Source organism: Lactuca saligna, chromosome 1, assembly GCF_052625555.1.
Source record: "Lactuca saligna cultivar CGN05327 chromosome 1, ASM5262555v1, whole genome shotgun sequence".
Lineage (NCBI taxonomy): Eukaryota > Viridiplantae > Streptophyta > Magnoliopsida > Asterales > Asteraceae > Lactuca > Lactuca saligna.
In genome coordinates, this window is record NC_136417.1 from 21,852,200 (window position 1) to 21,867,285 (window position 15,086).

Here is a 15,086-nt window from a genome sequence, read left to right on the forward strand (position 1 = left end):
AATTCCTAAGTAATATTTTTGGTATGCAAGAGTTGAAATTTTTAAAATTTGCCTAAATTAAGATTCTAAATTTACTAATATGTGACCAACCCCTACCTCACACTTATTTTATGCAATGCCCTCATTGCATATCATGCAAAAATAAAAATATGAAATATAGAGAGAATTAGAACAAACTCCCATGGGGTAGCAGTCGCTAGGTTGATATCTCTTCTCTTCACTCCATCTTCAATTAACTTTGGACATGGAAATAGCTCATCCATGTCTTGGGTGTCAAAATCTCGTGTGGTAGTCATGCAAATAACTCAAAAATGTAGGACAAAGCTCCTAGAAACCTCCAATAACAACTCTTTATGAAAAATGGACAAGTAGTGCAATGAAAGTGCTCAAAACAGCTCTGGAACTCGAAAAATGTCGATCTACTTGGCGAGTAGTATTGTGTACTCCGCGAGTTTAAGCTTAACTTGCAGTTATAACGCGTAATTACCCATGCACTCGCCGAGTAGGCGATGTATTGCCAAAAATTGTCCAGCTTGTTTTCTTCTCGATTAAGGTTTTGAATTGGGATTATTCATTGACTCTTCCTCTAAACATTTCAGCAGCAACACTCTCCATCACTCCCAACTCTAACGGACTCAACCTTAATGACAAAACTTCGCACCCTTACTTGAACATTCCTCACTTTCTCACTTGAACCTTGACCCTTAAAACTTCTATATGCATCCTAACCTTCCAAACCTGAAAAATATGCAACCAAAAGTGAAAGCAATAAAAGTCCTAAAAGAAGCAAAATCATCCAAGTTCAACATTTGTTCAAATCAAACACCATAAATAAAAAAAACACAAAACATAAAATCTTCAATCCTCTTCCTCCATGTCAGCTCCTCCAGCTCCACTTCCTCCTCCTTCATTGCCTCTCATCATCCTTTCCTCCCAATTCATAATGTAGGGATAACTGGGCCCGGGTCTCAGGGCGATATGCATTTGTTGGAAGAGATATTCAAATGATTGATTATTGTAATTGACCCCTCTTCCAATATCATCCAAGTATCGTCGGTACTCAACTTGGTTCCACCCATCGTTCTCTTCCTCCATCGGAATAACCGGTGGGTCTTCTCGTACCCGCTCACTTCGTTGCCTCACCCGCATTCCCAGCTCCTTGGGGATAAACGGCTCATCCGCATGTGCAATAGAATAAGAGTCTCCAAACTTCTCCACAATTCTTTCCCTCCTATATAGTGTAGTGTTGAATGGAGGGGGAGAAATGACCGTCAGCGCCCTTGCCTCTTGCAAATCCAATACCCCAAATGATCTTGCAAGCCTTGTCACAAACATCCCTCCATTGATCTTGGAGGTCACCTTCTCTTTAACAGCCCCTTCCGCAAGATATTTGGCTATGCAATAGGGGAGATTGCAGAAAACATCGGGAGTAATAATACTCCAAAGATAGAAGATGTCAAGGGTTGAGACCTTGTTATCGTCCTTCTGCATATTAATCATGCTGGCAATGAAACGATGAATGAGACGGTGGATCGGTGAATGAATGTGGCCCTCCTGTGCGGTAGATGGGATGTACACCCGGTTGGCAATACTACTCCACCAGGTAGAAGCAACCACTACTTCGGGGAGATCTTTGAGGAAATTCTCCAAGAAAGCTTCAAAGTCTTCATTTAACATAGTACTTTGCTCATAGATGCCAAGCCTCCATGAAAACTCAGCCATGTTGCATTGTCGCAGCTCCCCACCAAGAGAAAAAGAAATTACATTGGGATTATAATACTCACTACCACCCCGGAATGAGATGGTAGCAAAGAATTCCCAACATAATTCAGCGAAGACTGGTTCTTGAATTTTGAATAATTGTAACCAACCATCACATATGATGGTAGAATCCCCCATATTGCATTCTTTCACCAAATATGGTGTCAATTCCTCTTCCAAACCAACCTTCCTCAGCCAATCCCAGTCCACTGCATTAGGTAAGTGAATCTATTTCCGCTTCAAAGCTTCTAATTTGTTTTTGGCATGGTCTTGAGATGATTTAGATGTGATTTGGCGAAAAGAGAGCAACGGGATGTCCCCTTGGCTTCCCCCTCTTGAAGTTTGACCTCTTCTGGACATGGTACCTGTAGAATAACATTATGAAAGCACAAACAAACAACACCCAGCAATTAAAATCAAACAAAACAAATCTGTATAGCATCCTACTCACCGAGTTCATGTCCTACTCGGTGAGTATGATGAACATCGGGACCAGATTGATGTCGCATGTATATGGGTCATCCAAAACACCCAATTTTGCATAGGGGTTTGCTGTAATAAGTCCAATAACCACTAATCCAAAAGAAATTTTTCCTAAAACCTCCTAATTCATAGTAAAATCAAAACCCTAGAAATTGAGGAAACCCCCAAATCCGAATTGAGACAAAATAAGGGCTAAGAAGTGATAAAGCTTTAACGTTTGATAAGTATTAAGTGTAAAAATCATACCCTTACTCTTGAAAGTTGAAGATTTAGCAAAAATTGAAGGAATGGATTGAGAGTGGCTGTGCACGACGAGTGTGTAGGTAAAATGAGTGAAAACCCTTTTTTCACAGACTATAAGCCGTCTGTGTAAGTTGTCTACTCGCCGAGTAGATCTGCATCTTCGCGATTTTATGGGTATTTTGACAAGTACTCGCCGAGTACACGATACTACTTGCAGTTTGACAAAAATTGAATTTTTTCTTATTTTTAAACCACCACCCCACACTCTAGGCATTTCTTGCCCTCAAGCAATCATTTAAAACATATTTTTAGAAGAAGATGAATGAAAAAGATCCTAAGAAATTAAAAAGAAAATAAAGGAAAAAAATAAATGCAAACTTTAAACTCGGGTTGCCTCCCGGAAGCGCTTCTTTTTAAGGAGTCATTAGCTGGACTCCTCCCATTCTACGTGGCTGCAATCCCTTCCAGCAACAGCAACTCTTCCATGCCTTCATTCCTTGGGACTCCTTCTTCATACCTTTTAACCTTATGTCCATTGACCTTGAAAGGGGTACCATCTTTTGATAATAACTCTATAGCACCATGTGGAAACACCTTCTTCACTAGAAAAGGACCATCCCATCTTGACTTGAGTTTTCCTGAGAAGAGTTTTAGCCTTGAATTAAAGGGCAACACCTTTTGCCCTTCATGAAATTCTTTATTTTCCTTGATCCTCTTGTCATGCCAACTCTTGGTTTCTCTTTGTAGATTAAAGAACTAGTGTAAGCATCATTTCTAAGTTCCTCAAGAGCATTCATTTGCATTAACCGGTTGTTCTTGAGCTCCGCTATGTTGAGGTTGCACATCTTTAAAGCCCAAAAAGCTTTATGCTCTATCTTCACCGGTAAATGACATTGCTTTCCATAAACTAGCCTATATGGTGTAGTACTAATAGGGGTTTTGAAAGCTGTACGGAAGGCCCAAAGTGCATCATCTAGCTTATCCGACCATTCTTTCTGATTCCTCCCCACTGATCTTTCCAAGATTCTCTTTAAAGCTCTATTTGTCACTTCGGTTTGTCCACTAGTTTTTGGATGGTAAGATGTCAAAAATTTATGGGTGGCCCCATATTTCCTTAGCACCTTCTCTAGTTGATAACTGGCAAAATGAGTGCCTCGGTCACTTATAAGAGCTTTTGGGACTCCAAATCTTGAAAATGACTTCTTTAAAAAGTGCACCACCACCCGACCGTCATTAGTTAGCAAAGCTTGTGCCTCCGCCCACTTGGATACATAATCCACCGCCACCAATATGTATTTGTTGCCTTTGTACATGGGAAATGGTCCCATGAAATTGATCCCCCACACATCAAATACTTCACACACTTGAATACTATGTTGTGGCATTTCATTTCGAGATGAAATGTTTCCCGCTCTTTGACATGCATCACATTCTTTGACAAATTGGGATGCATCTTTAAAAATTGTGGGCCAGTAAAACCCAATGTCAAAGATCTTCTTAGTAGTGTAATGCGCTCCATGATGTCTACCCGTGCGCCCTCTATGACAATGCTCCAAAATTTTCCGGCTTTCATTCCCGAACACGCATCTTCGTATGATTCCATCCGCGCAACTTCAGAAAAGATATGGCTCATCCCAAAAGTAATACTTTATTTCGGAAAAGAATTTCTTCTTTTGTTGGCTGGTAAGATCTTTTGGGTTGTATTTGCTAGCTAAGTAATTAGCTATATTTGCGAACCATGGTTCTTCTCCCACGGTCACCATAATCTACTCGTTTGGAAAGTCATCTCCAACTCTATCTTCTTGAAATTGCGGGTTTTCAAGCCTTGACAAGTGATCAAATGCTACATTCTCCATTCCCTTTTTGTCTTGTATCTCTATGTCAAACTCTTGAAGAAGTAGAACCCATCGTATCAATCTTGGCTTGGCATCCTGTTTGGCAAACAAATACTTGATAACAGAGTGGTCAGTAAAAACAGTTGTTTTAGATAAAATTAAATAAGGGTGGAATTTATCAAAAGCATACACCACAGCTAATAACTCCTTTTCCGTAGTGGTGTAGTTCTCTTGGGCCGGATTTAAAGTTTTACTAGCATAATAAATGGGTCGAAAGTGCTAATCAACCCTTTGACCAAGGACAACTCATAATGCAAAGTCACTAGCATCACACATTATTTCAAATGGTAAATCCCAATTTGGAGCAATAATGATCGGGGCATAAGTCAATTTTTCCTTTAAAAATTCAAATGCCTCTAAACACTCTTTAGTAAAATTAAATGGTGCATCCTTTAAGAGCAATTGTGTTAAAGGTCTTGTTATTTTAGAAAAATCTTTTATAAAACGCCGGTAAAAACCCGCGTGGCCTAGAAAACTTCTAATGCCCTTCACATTAGTTGGTGGGGGTAATTTGGAAATGGTGTCAATCTTTGCCCGATCCACTTCAATTCCCAATTTGGAAACCTTGTGGCCTAATACTATACCCTCCTTGACCATAAAGTGACATTTCTCCCAATTGAGGATTAAGTCGGTTTTTTCACACCTAGCAAGCATTAAGTCAAGATTTGTGAGACAATCATGGAAGGAAGATCCAAAAACAGAAAAATCATCCATAAAGACTTCCATGAATTTTTCCACCATATCGTGGAATATGGCTGTCATACACCTTTGAAATGTCGCGGGTGCATTGCATAGCCCAAAGGGCATGCGTTGATAAGCAAAAGTCCCACTTGGGCAAGTAAATGTGGTCTTTTCTTGGTCCATTGGGTCTATGGGTATTTAGAAATAACCCGAAAATCCGTCTAGAAAGAAATAATAACTATGGAACGATAATCTTTCTAACATTTGATCAATAAAATGTAAGGGGAAATAGTCTTTACGAGTGACATCGTTTAGCTTTCGATAATTAATGCACACTCTCCAACTGGTTACTGTTCGTGTCGGAATAAGCTCATTCTTTTCGTTGGTTATGACCGTCATCCCTCCTTTCTTGGGCATCACTTGGACTGGACTCACCCACGGACTGTCGGAAATGGAATATATAATCCCCGCATCTAAAAGCTTGACTCCTTCTTGACCACTTCTTGCATATTTGGGTTTAATCGTCTTTGGTGTTGTACAACCGGCTTTGCTCCTTCTTCCAGATTAATCTTGTGAGAACAATAAGAGGGGCTTATTCCCTTGATGTCGGTAATGCTCCATGCTATGGCCCGCTTTCGCTTCTTCAAAACTTGAACTAGTTCTTCCTTTTCAGATTTTGAAAGGTCAGAGGCTATGATAATTGGCTTTTGATGGCCATCTTCAAGGAAAGCATACTCCAAATGTTCTGGTAACGTTTTGAGCTTGGTTTTTGGGTTCTGTTGGTTGTACTCGCTGAGTGCAGGTAAGGGACTCGGCGAGTTGGCAGCTGAATTCACGAATTCCATTTTCTCCAAGCATGGACTCAGCGAGTAGCTCGGCCCTACTCGGCGAGTTGAAATGTCAGATTGTTTCATCAATTCTTCAAACTCAGCTTCTTCCAGCAGCCTCTCGATCTCCATTAAGTCTTTTTCAGCAGTAAATTCTTCATCAAAAATTGTGGACTTGTTGGAATATTCACTTTTTCATTTCTCCATTAATTCATCAAGCATGTCAATTGAGAATGCCATTTCATCACCATTCCTTGTATACTTCATAGCTTGATCAACCCCAAAAGTGACTGAATCATCTCCTACCCACAAAGTAAGCTTCAAGTCCCTCATGTCTACTATAACACTTGCAGTGTTGAGGAAGGGTCTTCCGAGGATGATCGGGAATTGAGGATCCGCCTCCACATCTAGAATTATGAAATCTATGGGAAATACAAACTTGTCCACCTTGACCCATAAGTCTTCACATATGCCTCTTGGAAAAGTGACCGCCTTGTTTGCTAAGTGAATCTCCATACGAATTGGCCTTGGTTCCGGGAGATCCAGCTTCTTGAGGAATGAATATGGCATGAGGTTTACACTTGCTCCCGAATCGGCCAAAGCATGAATGGTAGCCAAGTTACCAAATTGGCAAGGCAAAGTAAAGCTCCCCGGGTCACCCTTCTTCTTTGGTAGCTTATTTAGCATGGCAGCTGAGCAGTTTTCATTAAGAACTACCTTTTCCACTTCCTCCATCTTCCTTCTATTCGTGAGAAGTTCTTTAAGGACGTTTGCATATTTTGGCATTTGTGCGATAGCTTCGATGAAGGGTATGTTAATTTGAAGAGCTTTGATATGATCAAGAAACTTCTGGTACTCCTCTTCCTGCTTCTCTCTCTTAGCTCGGGCTGGGTATGGCAATGGAGGCTGGTAGGGCTTTTCAGGGATATCGCTCTTTCGAGTTTGGCAGTGGACTTGTCGAGTCCATATTCTGGACTCGGCGAGTAGGCTCTGTTCCATGAAGATTTTGATTTTGGTCTTGAATTTTTGCATCCTCCTTCTGTGATTCTTTGGGTGCTTCATTCTGAATAGGGGCCAGAGGAGTGATTATCTTCCCACTTCTTGTTGTGACTATATTTATGTGCGCGCCTCGTGGGTTATTTTTGGTTTTACTAGGAAGTTCGCCTGGTGATCTTTGGTTGATTTGTTGAGCAAGTTTCCCTAACTGCGTTTCTATGTTGTGGATAGATGCTTGCTGGTTTCTAAGCATAGTTCTTGTTTCTTGAATTGCAGCATCATGATCACTATGTCTCTTTTCTGAAGCAGCTACAAATTTAGTAAACATCTCTTCCAAACTTGGTTTTCTTTCTTGTGCCGGCTCCTCCTTTTGGTAAAAACCTCTTCCTTTCTGCCTGTACTTCTCCTCCTTAGCCTTCTTGTACTCTTCATAAGGGAGCCACTCTTTCTTTGGTTTTCGCCAATCTTCATCATATCGGTCCCCACTTGAGTAACATACTTGCACCTTTTTGTTGCCATTTTCATCCAAGTCGCAGTCTTTAGTAAGATGAGTTCCATTACAATTTTCACAACCCACCCGAATAGCATGGATCGTTTAATCCATTTTATCCATCCTCCTATCCATGGTTTTTAGCATAGCAATGACCGCAGACAAGTCTTCAGTAGCTGCATATGCAGCTCCTCTAATAACATCATTTCGTGGGTTATGGTATTCTTTAGAATACTTAAAGAATTCTTCAATCAATTCCTTGATCACCGGGGGTGGCTTCTTTGTGAGCGGGCCTTGCGAGTCAAGTAACTGCCTGGTTGTGACATCGACTCCATCATAGAAGATGGAGACTTCTTGTTGGCTATTAAGGTCATGGTGCGGGCGATTTCTTAGCAGGCTCTTGTACTTCTCCCAAGCTTCATATAGCGACTCTCCATCTTGTTGTTCAAAGTTAGCAATGACCTTCTTCAACTTGGCTATCTTGGAAGGTGGGCAAAAGTGATCAATAGATTCTTCTTTCATCTTGGCCCGTGTGGTGACTGACCCGGGGGGAAGTGACTTGAGCCAGTCTTTTGCAGCACCTTTGAATGTCACTGGAAGCATGCGAAGTAGCTAAGTCTCGCGAGGCACATTTGGAACATTAAAGCAATCAACTACATCATTGACTTCATCCAAATGCTTGTAGGCATCTTTGTGGTCTTTTCCATAGAAAGAAATTTCCTTTAGCTGAGCAAGTCTGTGACCCTTTATCTCGAACGTAGCAGTAGCGGGAATTGCGGGTTGCACAAGTCCCGGGCCGGTATCATCGCGGATCCTCTTCTTCCACTCTCCCGTGGGAATTTCATCAATGTTAGCCATGGTAAGAGCTAACTCGTCGCCGGAATCGGATTCGTGCCCGTATGTAGGTTCTTCTTCCTCCTCGGTGTCGTACTCGGTGTCTTCCTTGATCGGGTCTTCACTTGCTAAAGATGCGTTGGATGCACCTGCTTTGCTACTCTTTTTCTTCCCAAAAACAGTTTTTAAGTTGGACAAAGGGGACTTCTTAGGTGTATTCGAGCTCTCCACGTCCTTTCCTCTGTTCTTTCTCAATGCGGATTTCGGATCTTCAAACGGGGGTACCAGCAGAGTGTTTGATCCTCTGGTCATGAAAGTCCTGAAATAAAACAAGATAAAAAACGTAAAAAGAACAAAAAAATGCAACTAAAAAGAAACGAAAATTAAATGTAAAATAATACTCTACTCGCAGAGTAGGTGCGAATGCACTCGGCGAGTAGCAATTCAATTTTAAAAACAAACTAAGCTAATTATAAAAACTAAAATTGATTCTAAAACCAAACTACTAACTATTAAACTGCAATAAATTAACTTTGTGCCAATAAACTCACACAAAGGATCGAAAAAAATTAGGAATTAGATTTATTTTTTTGAACCGTTCCCCGGTAACGACGCCAAAAAACTTGATGTGTGTGAAACGAACTAGTTTTAATACTACTTTTAGTTGATAAATTAAGCACACAAAGGCACTGAACCTATCTTTTAGTGGTATAGTTGGATAAGTAGGGTGTCGAACTCATGGAACGGAAATTAATCTAATAATTAATTTTAACTAAGCAAGTAATAAAAGTAAAAGGGTTTTTCTCTAGTTTTACAAGACTAGAAACTTAAACACATCACTTAAGCACTTAATTAACTAAACACTAAAACAAATGACAAATTCACCAAATTTAATAAAGTGTTTCTGTTTAGGTTCAACCAACTCACTCCTATGGTTATTTACATGATAAATCAATTATTATTGGTTACCAACTATAGTGGTTAGGGTCATGTTCATTACTCCTAACCCTTAGACAATTAATCAATTCAAGCAGTGGCCAATTGTTTAAACTAATTAATTCCCTAGTTTAATTATTTGGATTAAATAAGATTTGTAATTGGTTAATCAAGTTGGTATTTCAATTAACCTCTTGTTTGTTGGTTTCTCAAACAAGCTCACACATTAATTTACCCATTCTCTAATTAATCCTAGTTTCATATTCATTATTCCTAGGCATATGATGAAGTGTTCATATAGACATATGAGGTTGACAACTAAGAGATGTTCATGCAGCTTAATTGCCTTCCAATTAACAGAAAATAGTTGTGGTTAATGCATAAGGTTCTTTAACAAACTTAATTTAATAAGATCAACAAATAACAATCAATCAAAAAGTAATAATTAAACCATAGGAGTAACTTGGTCTTCCCCAACAGAAACAAAATGAATTTAGTTCGTAGTCATAATAAAAACAAACTCAAAAACAAATTCAACTAGGCTAGACATGCTTAATTCCTAAGATTAAGTGGAATGTATAGCCTAAATTGCCTTGATTCATCAAAGGATCGAAGGTTAGGGTTTAATAGCTCTTCAAAGGGTTCTTTTCGCAGATGCAGCTCCCAAAAACGCCAGAAGTCCTTCCATCCAGATAAGGGTTCGGTATTTATAATTATCACCAAACAGGGGGTACTCGGCGAGTAGAACACCTAACTCGCCGAGTAGATGCATAAAATTCGTCTATTGCCAGGAGTCTTGACTTATCTTCTGGAATATTCTTGGGTACTCGCCGAGTAGCCTCGAGGACTCGTCGACTTCATGTGTTTTTGTTCCTCATTCTTCATTCTTTGGTCTCAAATTGCTTCTCCTTGTTCCCTTTTACTTCCAAGCATGTCTTTTGGACTGAAAACAAAATTGAAGCATTATTAAGTACCTTTTGTCAACATTATGCACATAATTAGCTAAAAATGAATAAAAATGTATACTAAACATATGACTAATTATGCACATATCACATACTCACAAATAATATTTTGCACTGATAATTTATTTACAAACGATTGGATACAAATCGACTATTAAGACTATGTTATATATTACATAACTACCTAGGATACTATAGTTTTATATATACAGAAATACAAATACAATAGTTCAAACAATTCAAAATATTCTATCAGTATATGATTATATTGATTACCTGTCTCCTGTAATTTGTTAAACATTGAGAGGGTAGGCGGTCACGCTTAGTGAGTTCAACAACAGATACAATATAACGTTATGCCATATATATACTTTAGTATGACAGAAGCAAAGAGAAACACGGAACAACAAAGGCATATGTGAATCATGTAACAAACTTTCCATATCAATCAATGATTTAATTCAAAGATATATAATCAATGAGACATAATAATTTCCAAATTTATAGACATCAATAAAGTTTCGGCCCAAATGGAACAGAAGACATATAATTTCTGATTAACATTTTGGTAGATTTCAGGCTTATAGCTCTATCTAACCATCTGCCAATACCATAGAATAGAATTCATTCTCATATGGAGATATGCTCTACCTGGTCAGAGGCTACATACCAGTACCATCGTGAATTTAAGTCCTTTCACTGATCACATGGTCAAAGGTATAACTTTGCTATCATAAATAGTAGAAATAAGAACAACTGAAAAGCACATACCACATATAGCACATAACATACAATTGTTCCTATATATTGAAACTCACCATGAAATAACTGAGGGTTAAAATAGTAATTTGTGCAGCACTTCGTTATAATAATATTGTTTCTTCTATGAAAACTGGGAGCTTTCTTGAAAACCGGGTCTTGCGAAGGTTGAGCTTCAAACCGAAAATGATTTCGAGGCTTCGGGGAAGTCGAAATAGTGAAAATATGAGTTTAGGGATGAAAAGTGGCAATTTCTAAACTTTACCCGGGAGAACTCGCAGGCACTATTTATAGGGAAGGATTCGGATGTCTTCAGCCAAAGGGGAACACACGGTAGCAGCGAGGGGCTCTAGATGGAGTGCATGCGAGGGAGGTAGGTGGTGGGTGCGAGGCTCGGACACGCGAGGAGACACGCGACGCTCCGTGGTCGAACCAGCGCTTCAGATGCGAGGATCGACAACACGCTTCGACTGCTGCTCGGATGACTCATCGACGTCGGACACAGGGCTAGTTCCGGGCGAGGGTGATGTTGCCGAACACCAGCCATGCGATTTTTCTCGGATTTTGCAATTATTTTCGATTTTTGTGCCCTGAACTTCTAAAATCCATACCTTTCGCATACGAGCTCCGTTTTTGATGTTCTTTATATGCACGTGTAGGTAAAATTTTGCTCTACAACTTTTGTTTAGACTTCGTCGGCTGATTTTGACTTTATTTTTAATATTATTATTTTTAACAGACAGGGACAGGAAAAAAATTCGTTAAGAATTCATAACTTCTTCATTCGACATCCGTTTTCGTCAGACTTTTTACCGTTGTACTACTATTGACGAGACCTTCGATTCTCGTTTAGGTTGTGTCAGCTAAATATCGTTCAATCTTTATTTCGAGTTTTTAGCTGTCTACTGGTATTCCGAAACTTAAAAAAATCATAATTTTCTCATACAGAATTCTCGGTTTAACAAGTACTACAACTTTCATTTAGATCATTAAGGCTAAAAAGTATTTTATCAAAAACTCACCTTTTACGTTGAATAGTGTTTGCCGGTTTTGTTTCAGATATTCGATTAGTCATAACTTCTTCGTTATAACTCGGATTTCGATGAGGTTTTCGCCTAAATGTTTCTAACGAGATTATCTACAACTTTCAATAATACAATTTTACTTATTTCAAAATTTATATTTTCGTTAAATTTCACTATTTGACATTTTATTGGAATCTCATAAGTCTTCCAATACTTTTTGAATGATTCTAAGCATAGTTTTTACTTCATTTCTAGTAAAAACCATCTGTTAGAACTCAACATTCAAATTCACATAATATTTCATAATATTATCCACTTTTATCATTTACAATACATGATAACTGAACGTGTATGTTACAAATACCTCCTCCCTTTGAGGATTTCATCCGCAAAATTACAGCGATTAAAACAAATGGGGATATTTTACTTTTATCTCACTCTTATTTTCCCAAGTATAATTTGGACCTCGATGGTGTTTCAACTACACAAGCACCAACTCTACTTCTTTATTAAACGTTTACGCAGATAGCTCACCTGAAACATATCATGAATACCTGCCAAATCTTCAGGCAATTCCAAGCGATATGCTTGCTTACCAATTTTATGGATGATATTGAAAGGACCAACAAATTTGGGACTCAATTTTCCTTTCTTTCCAAATTGCATAAGGCCTATCCACGGGGATACCTTCATCATTACGAAATCACCCACCAAGATTTCTATGGGTCGCCTCCTCTTTTCTGTATAGGATTTTTGTTGATCCTTGGCCGCTTTCATTCTTTCTCGTACAATTTGAATCTTTTCGGTGGTGTCTTGAATCATTTCAGGGCCTCCAAGGATCTTCTGTCCCACATCACGCCAACATAATGGAGCACGACACTTGCGACCATATAATGCTTCATATGGTGGCATTTTGATTGAAGCATGGTAACTGTTATTATACGAGAATTCAACAAGAGGTAAGTACTTGTCACAGTTACCACAAAATTCCAAAACACATGCACAAAGCATATCTTCTACTGTTTGGATCGTTCTCTCTGTCTGACCGTCTGTTTGGGGATGATACGTTGTGTTAAGAGCAACTCGAGATCCCAATTCACGTTGCATACTCACCCAAAAATGAGAAGTGAAACGAGTATCACGATCGGAAATGATATTCAGTGGCACACCATGTCTCGCAACAATTTCATCCAAGTATACTTGTGCATATTTCTCTATTGGAGCCATTTCACGCATCGCGAGAAAATATGCACTCTTAGTCACGCGGTCGAAGATTACCCAAATGTTATCATGTTGTTTAGTAGTCTTTGGCAATTTGGTAATAAAATCCATGGACAGCTCTTCCCATTTCCATACAGGAACACTACGACTTTCTGGAGTTTCATAAGGCTTTTGGTGCTCTGTTTTGACTTGCAAGCATACTACACATTCTTGCACATATCTTCCAATGTCTCTCTTTAATCCAGGCCGCCAATAATCAGCTCTTACATCATAGTACATTTTTTCTTGTACCAGGATTTATTGACAATTTAGATTTATGGGCCTCATCTAAAATCTTCTGTCTTAATCCACTAATATTTGGAATCCATAGCCGATTCTTAAATACCTTCAATCCTTATGGATCATCAAGTAAAACATTAGTGTAATGTACCATCCCTTATTTCTTCACATTTTCTGGCTTTAGGGCCTCTACTTGCCATTTCTCTAGTTCATCAAGAATAGTGAACTTTAATGTAGTGTAAGTAATGGTATAACACATAGTATTACGATAAATTTTCTTGCTAAGTGCATCAGCAACTACATTAGCCTTTCCAGGATGGTACAAGATTTCACAGTCAAAATCTTTGATCAGCTCCATGGCTCGTTGTTGTCTCATATTCAAAGTTTTCTAACTGAATATATACTTGGGACTTTTGTGGCCAGTAAACAATTGGCATTTTGTACCAAAAAGATAACGCCTCCAAAGTTTTAGGGCAAATACCACTGTAGCGATTTTCAGATCATGAGTGGGATAATTCTTTTCATAATCTTTCAGTTGTCTTGAGGCATAGTCTATCACTTTATCACGTTGCATCAACACACAACCAAGTACTAATCTTGAAGCATCGCTATATACGAAGAAATCATCATCACATTCTAGAAGTGATAAGATTAGAGCATGAGTCAAAAGATCTTTTAGAGTTGAAAAAGCTTTTTCTTGGGTTTCACCCCATTCGAACTTTAGTTCCTTCCGTGTAAGGCTCGTTAGAGGTATGACTATACGGGAAAAGTCTTTAGTGAATCTCCGGTAATATCCCGCGAGACCCATGAAACTGCGAATTTCGAAAGCATTACGAGGCACTTCCCAATTTTGAATGGCTTCGATTTTAGTAGGATCTACGGATACACCATCACCAAAAATAACATTGCCGAGAAATTGAACTTGGCGAAGCCAAAATTCACATTTTGAGAATTTAGCATATAGTTTCTCCTTTCGAAGAAGTTCTAATACTACACGAATATGAATGACATGATCAGCTTCAAACTTGGAGTAGATTAGAATATCATCAATGAATACGATGACAGATTTATCGAGCATTGGGCGGCATATCTGATTCATCATATCCATAAATACAACAGGAGCATTTTTCAGACCGAACGACATGACAACGAATTCATAATGCCTATATCGAGGACGAAAAGCAGTCTTTGGTACATCATGCTCGCGTACTTTCAACTGATGATAGCCAGGTATCAAATCAATCTTTGCAAAATAGCTAACACCCTGAAGTTGGTCGAATAAATCATCAATGTGAGGTAGTGGGTACTTGTTCTTGATAGTCACCTTATTTAGATCAGGATAATCAATGCACATCTGCATCGATCCATCCTTCTTCTTGAAAAACAATACCGGAGCACCCCAAGGAGAGGTACTTGGTACAATAAAGCCTTTGTCAAGTAATTCTTACAGCTAGATCATCATTTCTTTCAATTCAGTGGCGCAAGGATAAGTAGGCTTTGCAATCGGAGCGGCACCAGGCACAAGGTCAATTCGGAATTCTACTTGCCTGTCCGGAGGAAATCCAGGCAAATCATCGGGGAAAACATCAGGATATTCGTTAACAACATGAACATTATCTACAACTTTCTTTTCCTCTTTTTTTAGATATCAACTGTGTAGGCTAGATAGATAGAACATCCCTTCAATATGA

At 38.9% G+C, this 15,086-nt stretch overlaps 1 protein-coding gene and 1 non-coding gene across 2 annotated transcripts; one reads left to right on the top strand and one right to left on the bottom strand.

Moving 5' to 3' along the window:
- Positions 1-6,085: 6,085 nt before the first annotated feature.
- Positions 6,086-6,676, bottom strand: LOC145003386 (uncharacterized). The gene has a single exon (XM_078962518.1). It carries the CDS (start codon positions 6,674-6,676, stop codon positions 6,086-6,088), a length of 591 nt encoding a protein of 196 aa, XP_078818644.1.
- A 1,067-nt stretch (positions 6,677-7,743) lies between these two features.
- LOC145028017 (small nucleolar RNA R71) lies at positions 7,744-7,850 on the top strand. Its single transcript, XR_013675775.1, has one exon. It is a non-coding gene; the product is annotated as a small nucleolar RNA R71 (small nucleolar RNA).
- Positions 7,851-15,086: the final 7,236 nt, after the last annotated feature.

What these genes read in the sequence shown, in the direction of transcription:
- LOC145003386 (XM_078962518.1), bottom strand. Translation starts at nt 6,676, where the DNA reads ATGCCAAAATATGCAAACGTCCTTAAAGAACTTCTCACGAATAGAAGG.